Consider the following 14,843-nt stretch of genomic DNA (forward strand, 5'->3'; position numbering starts at 1 on the left):
CAAAGTTATTCCTCAAGACCTCTCAAATGGTCACGTATTTTTTGGTGAACGTTGTCATTAGATCACATTTAAAATCATTACCGTGAGTGTTGCTGTTCAGAACGTGGCTGCAGTTATAAAACAGACCTTTAGGAGAAAATGCCAGGATTATTTCTTTGGTACTTTAGTGGCTGTTTGCCTTCACAGCATCATGTACCAGCAGTGTTTTTCTTGCAACCGTGATTGGTATTGATGAGTGACCTCAAGTGGAACACACTACCTTGCTTGCCATTAAAGCACATTGAATTTTTTTCAACACTGGATTTACATCAAACATGAAGGGGGCACAAGGAGAGGACTTGTCTGTAGGGCTGGCCTAGCTCCACAGCCCACCTGTCAAAGGGAGGGTGTGTGTGTGTGTGTGTGTGTGTGTGTGTGTGTGTGTGTGTGTGTGTGTGTGTGTTGTGATATTTGAGAATCCACTCATACCAGATGACGATGCCGTGAATGTTAAATTGGTGAAAAGTGTCACAAGTGTTTCACGCAGTAGCTCACAAACCTCAGACATGTATGTACTCACAGCGGATACATATCACCGATTCAACTTACAACCGCAGGCACAGTCTCATAGTATACAGGAGCCTTGTCCACGCCTGCTGAAGCAGAGCCAGGCTGACAGCCAGCCAGACACTGCAGTGGCTCCACACTGGGGAAACATGCACCGCTTCACATCTGGCGCCAAAAACATCACATCTGCTTCGCCTATCCCCAGAGTGATGCTAGATAAATGAAATCTAACCAGAAACGCATCACGCGCTATTGCCGAGTCATTGCGGGGACGTGCCCGTCAAGTTCATGTGGGTAAACACACCAGCCTCTGTGGGACCATCTGGGAGGCACTGAGGGAGAAGTGAGGGCACAGAAGTTGCTGCGGGTGTCCTTTTTATAAGAATCTAGAAGCACTGCAATGCCAAAGAAATTATTAGAGGAAGTTTGTTTGTTTAAATCCCCGGGCCAGAGAATGGAAATACAGCAGAGAAAATGAATGAGTTAAGCCTATCCACCTCTCAGCCACCACTGGACTCAAGGTGCCCTTCAGCACAGCTTTTAATCCTCACCTGCTCCAGTGGAGCCAACAGTAGACAGCTGTGGTGATACTGGGCACCTCCCAGGTGTAACTGCGAGAAGCTGGATGAATATGAAGCAGGGTGGCACTCCAAATAAAGCGGTGTGTTGCTGGACTTTCACACAAATACAACCAGAAAATAGAAAACCGGGCCTCTGTGCAAGACTGCATAGAAAAGTGGCTCAACAACACAAAGAATGGATCGATTGAATGGCTCTGGGTGGGCGGATAGATGGATAGATGAATTGATAGGATGAAGGCTTTAAAAGATGTAGGCGATGAAGGAAGGGGATGGTGGGTTGGTAGATGAAGTGACTGATTTTATACTGATGCTTTATACAATGAGCTTAGTACTCACCCACTGTTTGTTTTGTTTACCACTGAAACTCTACTTTCATAAAACAAAGAAGCAATAATGAGATGCTAACCAGAGCATTTGGTGTTGTTGACGCCCACAAATTTATGCAAGCAAGTGACATGACAGCTTAAATTTAGATGATCTTCAGTGTAGATGTAAGTCGCTTTGTCTTGTTGTCTTGTTTTTTTAATGCAGGTTCAAGTTGACTCAGATTGCAGTGGATACATCTGCAGGGCCATATAAGAACTACACGGTAGTCTTCCTCGGGTCAGATAATGGCCATGTGCTGAAGATCCTGGCCAGCACTGAGGGGGCCAACGCATCTTTCAGCACCCAGCTCCTGGAGGACCTTGATGTCTATAACCCTAACAAGTGAGACAAAGTCTATTATGTGTCATGTTGCTTCTGTATTAAACGATGCGTGTTCTTGTAATTGTCTCTTTGGTTTATTGCTCTCTCTCTTTCCATTTCTTTTGCTTTCTCTGTACTTTACTTAGCACATCTCTGTTCTTTTCCTTCTCTGTTGCTTGTTCTCCTCCTCTCCTTGTTCTGCCTTGATCTGTCCTGCCCACCCACTCTTTGGTCTATTGTAACACTTTGCATCACCCTGTACAGCTGGAGGGGATGCTTTTTTTTCCCCCCCATGTATTCTTTTGTTTTCTTGCTGCACAGCTTGAAAAATCTATCTGCATGGAGTTTGATTCACAGTCGGCTTTCTGTATAATTTTCAGACTGAACCAGCCGTGTACAGCGCTGATTTAAAAAATGAAACGAAATACAAAATGCCTGATTGTGACAGTTGGTGTTTTTCCGTGTTCCCAGGTGCAATGTGCAGGGGGAGGATAGGAGGGTCCTGGGGCTTGAGTTGGACCGGGATCATCATGCGTTGTTTGTGGCGTTCTCAAGCTGCGTGATCCGTGTGCCGCTGAGCCGCTGCTCTGAGTACAGCCACTGCAAGAAGTGAGTCAACTATACAGTAAAGCATTATCGCCACCAGAGTTTGGACAGAATATTATGCATATTCTGTATAAAATTTTTGATACTGATCAGTATATTTTGTTTAAGTGAAAGGTCCCAAAACTGTGCAGTACCTCAGAAACCATGCATGGGTTTTTTGTTTTCTCGTTTTGTGCCACAAAGAAAATGACACTAACTGATCCAGGTAAATCAAGTAAAGTAAGATCAGTTTCCCTTTAGCAAATGCATCCACTCACAATGCTTTTATAGGCTTTTGAATAGAGTACTGTACCATAAAGCAGATGTTGGACTATTATTTCCCCAATTCTTAAAATTGGACCACTTTTTCAAATAAGTACTATTAAGTTATTTGTGGTGTTGGCAGGTAAGTGACCATAGGAAAAAAATGAAAGGTTATTGAACCCATTAGCAATTTCGTATGCCTTCTACATTGGAAATTCTGTGTTGAAAGGTTGGACGTTTTCATAAGCTCAAGTCGTCAGATTGCTGTCTGATCTTCATGTTTGAGTATACGTGGTCCATTGTTTATACAGCTGTAATAAGGAGCATTTGCATGTGCGAAAGCATGCACAAATGTTAACTGGCGAATTCGAAATGCAAGCATACGAGCCCCAAATGTAGTCCTATTAAAGATATTTTTTGCAGCTGTTTTTGTTTGTTTTAGATTTTGGAGTGCGTTTATACTGTACGCTGGCAAGAAACTAGATTATCCACAGAAATCAGAAAACACATTTGCATGCATTATAAAAGTGTGTGTGTGCATGTGGAAAGTCAGTAATAAGATTTCTCCACTTGCTTCGACATTGTTTTGAGGGAACAAATGGTGCTCCTTTCTTGATTTTCCCTGTATTGAGAGAGCATAACTTTTGCTTTAGCGTTTGATGTTTCAGATGTCAAACGTTCACCGGTACAAAATTACGTATACCCTTTCATCATTTTGTTCCCTTTCTTACACGTGTGTAGCCGATGTTTAAAAGGCTGATTGCGTTTACGGCCAAGAAATCAACCACTTTAGGAGAACAGCAGGGAAAAGCTTTAAGCCCTCCACCTGAACTTTAGAGACTGCTTTTACATGAAGTTATTATCAGAGTATTAGGTTACCGCAGAATGGCGAAAAAGAATGTAAAACACATGATGTAAGTATTTCACCTATGTTACTTTCATGTATTACTTTTAGGAAAGGTGTGGTTACATCATTGGTCCGCACAGATCTGCTGTTTTTATCTGCTGCGATTTTCATCTCTGTGTTTGAACAGAAGCTTCACTGAATGTTTATGCTGCATGCTTCAGGTCGTCGTTTATCTGCCCCGGTCCCATTGCATTCAGTCAGTTTTGCTTTTATCCGTTTCTAAGTTTTCCAACTTGGCTTATATTAAAAAACTTTTCTTTGTAATTTTTCAGGGGTTTACTCCAAGTTCACGTTGCCTACCATTGCTCAAACACAGCCCGTTGTATTCTGTAATTTATTAAACAGGCCAAAGTAAAAGCTTTTGTGAAGGAACACACTTATAAGCAGAGCACAGCAACAGCTTCAAGTATCCTGCTTTGCCAAACTACATTATAGCCTCAGCTAATGTAGTTGCTCCTCAGCTTCAAGGTCTATTTTTGGTGCTGTGAGGAATGTTGGCCCCTTATAACTCCCCCCTGTTCTCAGCCCCTTCAACCCAGAGGAAGGATTTCTCCTCAGCTACCCCAGGGAATGCATATACCCCCATAGCATGCAAACCCCTCATTGCAAAGGCCTGGAGAAGCTCTCAACATCATTTAGTCATAAATTGCATCCAGCTGATTGGCTGAGAGCCAGTAATGTTGGTCACTGCTTTCTTTTCCTGATGTTGTAAGGGAGAGAAAAAGGAAAAGAAGGAGCAGAAAGAAAATGGATAGGGCCTGTCTTACTTGAGCTCGTGGCCTTGCTGCATCCACAGATCCTTTTTAGAGACTTACAGCTACAGCACACCTCATCCTGGGATTAGTGTCCCCCATAAGCAGCATCACCACTGTCCAGGAGGTCAGATTTCAGCCACAATATCCTCCTTTACCACACCGCTGAAACAATCTCCCTCTAGATGAGATTTACTCCATCTCTCTCGTGTCTGCTTCCATTTTCTCTCACTCTTGGCTTGTTTCTCTCTCTCGCTCACTAAAACCAGTACCGTCAGGTTTGTTTTCTCACTCGAGGCCCTGCTGCCAATATTAGGTTTCAGAAAACGCTCTGTTTTGAAGAGCAGCAGAGAACTGGATGAAATGGGAATTTTAATAAAACAGTATAATAAAGGGGCAGAGGAGGCCCCAAACCCTCAAAGTCTTTAGATCCAAGGATTTTCAGCTCGCTTGACTATTTTTTTATTTTTTTATTTTTTAATATGAACTGGTTCAACTTGCTCATATTGTTATTCAGGACTGCTCTTAAATAAATGTATATCAATTGATGCTGTCACATACAGGGTACTGTTAATTAACTGAAGATGTAATGCCTCAAAGGGTAATTCCAGGTTGTTAAAACTTGGCTTGTATTTTTATAGCATTGGCTGTATTTTCTGTAACCTATGATGATCTTGTATTGTATCAAAGTTATTGCTGATATCCGGGAAGATTGCAAGTCTATAATAACATCCGAAAGGTGCCAGACACATGAGCAGTCAGGTTAATAGAAAGGCTTTAAATCAGACAGTCTAATCCCCCAAACAAGTCTCGCACATTAAACAACAAAACACACTGTAATTGCTCAGCAGAATAACACTTATAAGCCCATTCTTATTTCAGAACCTCATTTTTTTTCTTGTATAAGGTTAGAGAATAATGATAGTCGTTGTTGAACTATAGCTATGACTGCCAGTGGGAGGCAGTAAGCAGTCTCCTGTAATAAATTATCCTTTTTGCACTTCTTATGGGTAAGAGACACGTGAGTATTTTCACTTCAGCATAAATATATAATATGTACATTTGGTCTGGAGCTAATGTTCATCTTGGTTAAGAAGTTCATTTGACTTGAAATATAGTGGTTTCTAAAGCTGTGTCGCAGTCAGCACAAAAGGTCAAAGTTGAACTGTAATGGATATGTTAACAATACAGGGCCCTATTTTTTTTTTCTTACAGGTAATCTGAAGAAAGTGTTGTATATGTGGTAAAAGGAGCTTTGAAAGGAAAGCGCCTGGACTTCTTTTGTTTTCCTTGAAGATGTTTCACCTCTCATCCGAGAAGCTTCTTCAGTTCTAAGAGCAACTGCTGGAGAGTCCCAGATTTTAAGTCCTATGGGGTGTCCCCCAAGAGGGCCATGGACCCCCTGTTGATCCTCTAACTAATCACACGAGTGAAGGTGTGAAAACAGGTGTGTGTCACCTTCACCCAGGGTTTTGGGTGAACCCACTGTGAAGTCTAGCCCCACCCTATCATGTGATTTCCTGAGGTCAAAAGGCCCAGGATATGAGTAGGTGTGTGGGAGTGGTTAAGGCGTCTGAGCAGGGATCTCAAAACTGGATTATAGATGGCAGACAGGTGTCGTAAGCCATCGCCTCTGTTCAAAGATGGTCGTTCACAGTGGACACAGATGGCTTCTTTCACTCCTCTTTCAAACCATCAGTCTTCTCTGTCCAAAATGTGAACACTGGCATCCTCGATATCGCCTCGATAATAGAAGTCAAAGAGGTCCATGAGCCTCTTGGGGACACTCCCGTAGGGCTTAAAATCTGGGACTCTCCACCAATTGCTCTTAGAACTGAAGAAGCTTCTCGGATGAGAGGTGAAAGGTCTTCAAGAAACTTAAAGAAGTCCAGACGCTTCCTTTCCAAGCTCCTTAGACTACGATCACCTGGATGACTGAGAACCTTCACAGACATGTTGTCCATGTGATGAAACCACATGTGCAAATGTTAAGCAGCATAGTAACTATTCAGAATGGTTAATATTACCTTTTAGTTTTCCATCAAGCAAATATATGTAATCCTTAAATAGTTGTTCACCAGTGACATATCATATCTGAAATCCTTTCCACTCAGTATTTTGTTATTCTCAAAATTGTGGCTGCATAACAGCTGGAAGTCATGAGGCTCAGCCTTGGAGGCCCTCGGCAGCTAATGGATGCCCCATACGCGCGCGCGCGCGCGCACACACACACACACACACACACACACACACACACACACCATGACTTACACACCACTGTGTTCACTTTAGTTTGACAGATAGAAGTCTGAAGTTTTAAAGAGTGGCACAGGACACACACAAGTCTGTTTTAGAGAAACTGCACTTACGACAAAGAACAAATGACTTCACTGCACATCTTTAGAAATCAGAGCTGGAGAACTGACTGTGCTGTAGTGCTGATGGCTGTTTCTGACCTGTAAGTGTAGATGAATCTCTATGACGACGGTGAGAGGAGAGTTAGAGTCAGTTAGATGTGTATATAAATACAGACCCTATGGCGACTGTATGAATAATGTATTAATGCAGCACACAGTGTCACATATTGGCAGTCACACACGGGGATGAGGCTAATTTCAGGTTCTTGATACCTAGAGGGCTTCAATTTGTGATGCTGGACAAAAACAAACACTCCAGTTTTGGGTTTTTTTATTTTGGCATTTTGTTTTTCATTTCCCATGCATGTTGAAGTGTCAGTAGCCCTGCATTGAACACAAGCAAAACGAGGATTGAAACATAAGAAGACATGCAATGGTGTCTGGATTTTTACATTTTTGTGTTTAGATAGACATCTGACAATGATGATTTCTCCAGCCACTTCATATTCTAAGCCCCTCCAACCAAGAATGATTCTGTTATTGCAAATAAATTATCCTTCAGAATAAAAAATATTCCAAGCTGTAAAGAAAAAGATGTTGGTTTACCATGCTTACATCATGCCTAAAGACACAAATACAAGTCTACTTTTGAGGTAAGCACTCAGAAATAGCCAAGTATATGACCTTGCCTAAACCTACATTAACAACAGGGCTTTTGTATTATTGTACTGTCCTCCCAAGAACAAGAACCGTGGCAATTGTTTGTGAAAATGCCTAAAGCGAGCGGTTTATATCTGTATGTCTCAGTGTTTTGTTTTCTTGACAAAGCATGTGGATCGAGGGTGTTTTATGTTGCAGGAAAGGTAAAGATATAGGATATTGTTGTAGAGCCTCAAAGGTCCACATTAGGAGGAGGTCTGGGTGTTTGAATTAATCCACACAGCACACTAACTGCTGTTCTGGAAGACACTGACACATGACATCCTGTTGATAAGGGCATCAGCTCAAAGAATCTAATATCGGCTCTTTTAAAAGACAAAGACAAATGTTTTATTTTGTCACTTGACATTACCATTATTGCAGTGCATTTGATTTAGCTTTAAAAAGTCATGCATTATTTATTTATCTTCCATTCCACGTGATCGTACATGTTTTTCCATCAACCCAGTATGCAGATAATTGAAGAAAATTGTTGCTGTAGCAATTGGAATATAGTTACTGAATTTAGGATGGGTATCATTTTACATTCCTTATTATTTTACATTTTACATTCCATTTTACATGTATTGCTTTGTAAAGTGTTGCACTTAATGCGTATGATCTCAAGGTTAGGGATAGGTTTTTATTGTCGTTTCAATCAAGACAGAAAGAAAGAAAGTTTGTGTAATGCTTTGGCCCGTGTATTTATTTATACCCAGTTTGCAGCTGCAGATTGCACAAGTACTAATGGGAGAATATGTCCTGTCTTGACTTTCAGTTTTCCTGACCTGGCACAGTAATATGTTGGCACAGCTGCACACACCTGCATGTTCAGTTGAGACATCAGTAAATACTTAAAGATATTTAAAACGGGTCACAGGATCTTTGTTAGAACTTGCTTTTTTGTCTGCCTTGAAGGTTTACTTGACTTGTTTTTCTTTTCTTTTCTTTGGAATTAGGCTAAAAATATCTCTAAAGTAACTGTAGATGGGAAAAGCAGGAGAGCATTATTGTTTTTGTCATTCTTTTTGGGCGTACTTTATGCTCATTATGTCGGTGCTGCTGGGTGAATACCACACACATGCAAAAAGTAAGCTCTGCACCTGTGAAAAATTGTGTTCATTCGCTCACTGACACCCAGTGTTGTTTTGCAGACACATACTGGAAGTATGAAGGCCACATGATTCATACAACACAGAGAGGGAAAATTGCATCCACAGACTTGTGCAGAATGCAGTGTTAGAGTTTTATCAACAAAACTGATGTGTGGGTCTCAAAATGGAAGAAAAGTACTGAATGTTGCAATGCTGCAGGGAGTTTTTACTGTAGGAACTGTGACTAAGTGAGGTTAATGCTGACTGCTATAAGAAAGAGGTAAACAGGTCCAGGTTTTTATACTAAAGCAAACAGTATCAGCTTACTGTTGCAGCAGTCTGCATGCCTCGTCAGCGTGACTACACTAAAATCTTGACATTCATCATATGTCTCTAATTATTAATGAACAACTTAACCTAGCTAGATTTAGAATTGATGTATAATGCAAAACCAAACAGATGCTGGTTGTAACTTTTAACCTGTGAGACATGCAAAATGTCACAAAACCATTCTTTTATCCCCTAATGTCTATTTGTGTTTTTATAGCCAGATAAAAACAAGTCTACAGTCCAACCTCTAATTACAAACTAATCTGATTGCCATCTAAATTCTGTCTCTTTGTATGCGTATCAACATTAATTTCTGTTGTAGAGAATGCAGTATTATTGGAAGCAATAACAGGCATGTGATTAATTGTATGAATAATTATTCCACCATAAAGTCGAAGCTATACTCTATTTGAATGTTATACATTATTCGTATAACACCAGATTTTAGAAGTAAAGTAGTGCAGCTCTTGAGCCTCGGACCCCCCTGTTTTTATGCAAATTAAATAAAGATGTAAAGATTTATGCTGCAGTTTCAGTAACTCTGCTTCTATTTCGTCAATTAGTGCTGCTTGGTAAATGATGTTTTAGCCACACTTAAAGAAAATGAGGATGCTGCAATTTCATGTTAAATGTGTTTATTCAACTTATCTTTCTTTTCTTAATGAGACATTAAATGTTCAGCCACGTGGTGCAAACCAGCCTACACATGGAGTTCTTTACCCTTTGTTAGTTGAGGGATGTGGGGCTTTTTTAGGTTTGTGGCTGGGTAGTGCCTCATTACCCAACTAACATCCACTGTCTGCATGCATGCTGTTCTTCATGTTTCCTTCTATCATTAACTGTCTGTCTTTCTATTATGCAGAAGCTGTTTGTCCTTACGGGACCCTTACTGCATCTGGCTCAAGTCGGGCAGCTGTGTCATAGTTTCACCTGGTTTCAGGTAAGTCACACATGCAGTGAGTAACAATAATTTTTATAGGGCTTTAAAAAAAACACCATTATAATCATTAGGCGAGCGCTGACTTTGAAATCAATCAAAGCTGCTTCACTGCTGTGTTGTTTGTATCAGAAATTGCCAAAAGCATTTAGTCTAATGAGGTTCACTGCAGTGCTGATTTGAAATTATTAGCTGTCTGTTTCATTTCATTGCATACATTTAATGTCAAGTGAAAGATCTTTGCTTGAATGGCAAGCTGCATAATGTAGGCATTTAATTGTTAACATTCCTACAAATTTTACAATCCTCAGTCATATTTTAGGCACCTGTGCCAGGGTCTGCAGCGTGTTGCTGTAGTGCAGTTTGCTCCATTACCGTCATTTTTAGTTCTATGTAGAGATCCGGGATAGTAACTGTTTCTCATGCTCATGTCTAAAATTCAAAGTGCTCTGAGTAGCGTCTAAAACAACACCCTGACAGCAGAACAGTGCGACATGATTATCAGATTTGAAGATTCAGTGATTATGAAATGATACACATTTCACTGATTCACTGGATTCCAATCTGTTTGCATTATACTCAACATGGTCAAAGGTCAGCTTTGAGTCAGGAAATTTTGGTTAAGCACATTGTTAATTAAAGTTATTATTAATTGCTCTCTGGATGTGAGCAGTGTAGCTAAAAAAACAAAAAGGCTGCATTACAAATCTATGTAAATGGTTATGAGACAAGTGCCTTAAACCAGCATGTTGTTGAATGGTTAGCAGGGGCCAGAAGTTGAATTACACAACATCCTATACAAAAAACACTATATTGCTTACTTTAAACATTAAACTACTCAGGCTATAACTTTAGAAAAAAAGTATTTAATACAAAATGATGCTAATTTTGTGAATTATAATCTCATTTAGAGGGAAATTCAGAATAGAAAACAAGATATGATTCACAGTCTGGCTACCCTGTAATTGAAAAGTCACAGTGTCCCTAAGTTTCTCAATCAGATCAACTCTGCTGTTGGTTTAGTCTCAGAAATCAAAGCTTGATGCTTCAGAACAGATGTCTGCTAACCACTAAGCGGTTGGATATTGATTCTGTGAATTAACTCATAAACTGATTCTGTGCAGTTGTAAATTCAAGCTACTTATTTTTTTATCTTTTACTTTGAATTCTAGTGGGGATTCAGATCTGTTGAAGGATACAAAATGCACTCATTTAAAAATGCCCTTTGATAGATACGTCTTTCTAATACCAGCTTGGCCTTCCAAATGCCTTAACCCTCTCATGGCAGGCGTTGCCGATTTGCAATAGTTAAAAACGAACAAGCTGATTACCCCACATACATATTTTATGAGGTTTTTTTACTCGAAAGTACCACTGCAGGACATGGTTGTGCATTAGCAACAAAAAGTTTAATTTGAGCCTGAGAGGGTTAATTCTTTATGGCACAGATTCAACAAGGTCCTGGAAACATCCCTCACAGATTTTGGTCCATATTGATATAATAGCATCACAAAGACTTGTTGGCTGCACATCCATGATGCAAATGTCCAAATTCCAACACAACCCGAAGGTGCTCTGTTGGATTGAATTCTGGTAACTGTAGTGGCCATTTGAGTATAGTGAACTCATTGTCATGTTCAACAAAAAAGGTTGAGATGATTGAGCTTTTTTGACATGGTGCATTATCTTGTTGAAGGCAGCCATAAACCCATAAGACCCTTGTCCTCTGACCTCTGGCATCATCGAGGTATTTTCACCGAGAGAACTGCAGCTTACTGGATATGTTTTCTGGTTCAGACCATTCTCTGTAAAACCTAGAGATTGTCGTATGGGGAAAATACTCAGACCGATCAGTCTGGCATTAACAACTATACATGTGAACTACCTTTTTCCCCCAAATCTAATTCTCTGTTTGACCTTCAGTTCTTTTTCACATTGTCTTTGTGGCTGATGACATTGGCTTCCTGTTATGCGACTGGCTGATTCGATATCTGCATTGCTGAGCAGCTGAACAGGTGTACTCAATGAGGTAGCATATCTTAGTAACAAATATATCTATCATTAACACTAAGCTGCTTTTGGCAAATGAGTGCTAGTACAAGGTGAAGCTATTAAGGGAATAAGCTGACCTTGGTCTTTATTAATTAAGGGTCATTCTGCAGTTTATTTCAGAGGGCACTGCAATGAACTGTTAGTTGACATTGGTTTTCAGGCTCCACTTCAGTGAGTGGCGGTCTGTCCAAAACTAAAACATACTTTAAAAGTTAAAAGCCCTTCATGTCGTAAAAGTAATTTTCTGATCCCATCTATAATAATGAATCACCCAAACAAAATTGTGCAGATTTGCTTCATAATCAAACACTCCAGGAGGTTTCAGCTGTTAATTCTTCCCCGGACGAACATATAGTAATTAGTGGGAACCGCCACTGTGGTGTTTGGTCAGTCTGAAAGCACTTGGGAGGGCACAGCGATATAAAGGCATTATTAGTTTCTTAACTCCCAGGCACAGAGGACAGGTTCGCAATTTAGTCAATAATGTGCAGCCAAACAGGAAGAGAAGCAATAATTTTTTTAATCTCATTTCACTCCTCAAGTGAGTTGTTGAACACTGCACGGATCAACTTGACCTGCTGGGGTGATGTGCTCTTGACAATCAATAGCTAATCTACGATGAGACAAGTGGGCAACATCAACATGATGAATATGTGATCATCATTTTGCCGGACTCTCAACATGTCTCACTTTTGTTTGTTGTACTGGACGTGTTAAAGCTGTGTAATTGGGTTGTTGATGGTGAAAATGTGGTGGGTGAGAGGCAGACAGGTCAGCAGAATTAAAATCCAAATATATTTCTTTGCCCTTGCGAACTGGAAGGAAGTTTGTTTTACGTGGGTTCTCCCCGGGTGCTCCGGCTTCCTCCCACAGTCCAAAAACATGCAGTAGTGGGGATAGGTTAATTGGCGTTTGGAGTTTCTTTTAGCAAGTAAAATCCACGCATCCATCAATTGGTCCATCAGAGCTCAAAGCTTTTCAAGATTTGTGTGATCTTGTAGCACTGAAATAACTTGTATAGTATAATGTTCTGCTATACACTCTCCTCCAGTTTTGGCTAATGAATACATCTTTACTCATAATACTTTTGGTGAGGCCAGTTTTTCCACACCTCAGTATAGTACTAGGCAGAAAAACAATTCTGGTGCCATTACTGCCAACCTGTTTGGCTCTGCCATTAAAAGGAAAGTTAAGGTTTGCAGTAGAGCACCAGTAAAACCTGCTGCTGCAGCTCAGTTTGTGCTCCAAATTTAATCTACGCCCATTTTCCTCTGTCCCAGTATGTTTGAATATTAAGACAAAAATTTTTATGCTTCATCTATTTCTGTTGTGTGTTCCTTCCCGGTGTAAAGGAGTAGGCAGTTAAGATCTTGGGAGACACTGGGGCACTGCATCTGATTCTCCCTTTCACTTTGATGTGTGATGTGGCTACAACTGTTATGCAAGAACACGAAATTGAACCTAGCCTGTGGTTTGGTTACTGGAGAGGTTGCAAGGTGTACCCGGCACTACCCGTGGAGGAGGCCGACATAATTAAGCAGAGCTGGCGCTTCTCCCGTGTGGCTTAGGGCAGGAAGCAGGATGCTGTGTTGATTCATTCGGTTTGTTTTGACAAATAAAAAATGAAACATGATTAATTTATTTGCAGTGATGCTGATTATAGGACCTCAAAAATGTGCATCTAAATTGACCAGTCTTTGTATTTGTAGCTAGACTTTTATGCTGTAGTGTACTTGCTAATACAGGGTCTGCATCTAGCCTGTGTGATGTATGACTGATGTTATCAGCATGACTTTCTCCGCCAGATGTTTGGCTGGTTGCTTGTTCAGCAAGCCAAGGTGTAACACAAGATTGATGGAGTTCATATTCTTTCTGTATTGCATCACAGTGATGGGTGCGTGAGACATTTTTTTTGAACACATATATATTTATAATGTGTAGTGTGTGGAGAGAAACACTGCAAGGAATTGAAGTTCAGGTTCAGAAATGGTAGTAGGAGACAATAAAGGAAAATAAAAATGGAGCAGGGGAAAAACTTTTTGCAAACTTTCCAATACTCAGATTGAGAAAGAGTAGCAGTCTGGTTAATGCATCAAAAGCCAGTTCCATAATAGAGATTGAAAATAATAATGTCATAGTTCTATTTAAGGACGATCACCTGAGACAATTTTGTTTCACGGCCACTGCAGACCACTACTGTATGCTGTAGGAACAAAATACGCAATGCAATTTCAGCTGGACTCTAATGTGCAAGCAACAGGTCGGCCATTGCCTCTGTTTTCTTCAGACCCTTCCCTCCCCCTCTTCTGAAGTCTGGGCCATAAAATCAGAAGTGATGTTCAGCTGCATGTGTTTCAATCATGCAGCCATGTACCGCTCCGTTTGGTAAAATAGGGAAGAAAGATGGATGGCTGGTTGGTTGGATGGACAGATGGATGAATAGGTAGGCAGATAGATGGTGGTAATAAAGGCTAGAGGAGGAGGGGTAGGAGGTAGGAGTAAGGGCAGTTAAAGGTACTATTTTCTTCTCCTGACAGTCAAGGACTATGTGCGTCCCTGTGTGGTTGATCTACAACCTGCTGCTAAATCACCTCGCCTGGCGTTTTTTTTCCCTTCCTTTCTTACCTCTCTGTACATGGGTTGTAAACTGTTGTGCTTGGAGTTTGCTGTAGACTGACATCGCACTACATTTGCCCCTGTCTCACACACAAACACACCGAGGGAGAGGAAGAGAGGGAGAGTGGCACTCTCACTGTTGACTGGCTTCCAATAGATTATTCTGACGGCTGAAAATGTGCAGCTCTGGAATTATTGCATATCTTCTGCTTGGCCACCCAGACATATTACTTTCCCTGCCCTTGCACGGACAGAGGCTAATGGGATTTTTTTTCTAATTCATGTTGCTGTGCGCCACGTTATATTTGTGTATTTGAGAGAGCCTGGTATTTTGCTTCTTGTACATAAATCATTATTTTTGTTTTGTTTTCAGTCTGTGTGGTGAAATTGTTGGCATGTGACTGTAAAGGGATAGATTTTAGGAAAATATACACTT

At 40.6% G+C, this 14,843-nt stretch overlaps 1 protein-coding gene across 4 annotated transcripts in view; it reads left to right on the plus strand.

The window, feature by feature from the left end:
- Positions 1-14,843, plus strand: part of sema6cb (semaphorin 6Cb) — a 144,990-nt gene that overhangs the window by 103,575 nt on the left and 26,572 nt on the right. For all 4 annotated transcript variants that reach the window (XM_026183764.1, XM_026183765.1, XM_026183766.1 and 1 more), the window contains 3 exons: positions 1,659-1,835; positions 2,286-2,423; positions 9,665-9,742. In XM_026183764.1, the coding sequence (XP_026039549.1) occupies positions 1,659-1,835; positions 2,286-2,423; positions 9,665-9,742 (393 nt within the window). The remainder of the gene's footprint in view (positions 1-1,658; positions 1,836-2,285; positions 2,424-9,664; positions 9,743-14,843) is intronic.

The sequence above is a fragment of the Astatotilapia calliptera genome, chromosome 11 (assembly GCF_900246225.1).
Source record: "Astatotilapia calliptera chromosome 11, fAstCal1.2, whole genome shotgun sequence".
NCBI lineage: Eukaryota > Metazoa > Chordata > Actinopteri > Cichliformes > Cichlidae > Astatotilapia > Astatotilapia calliptera.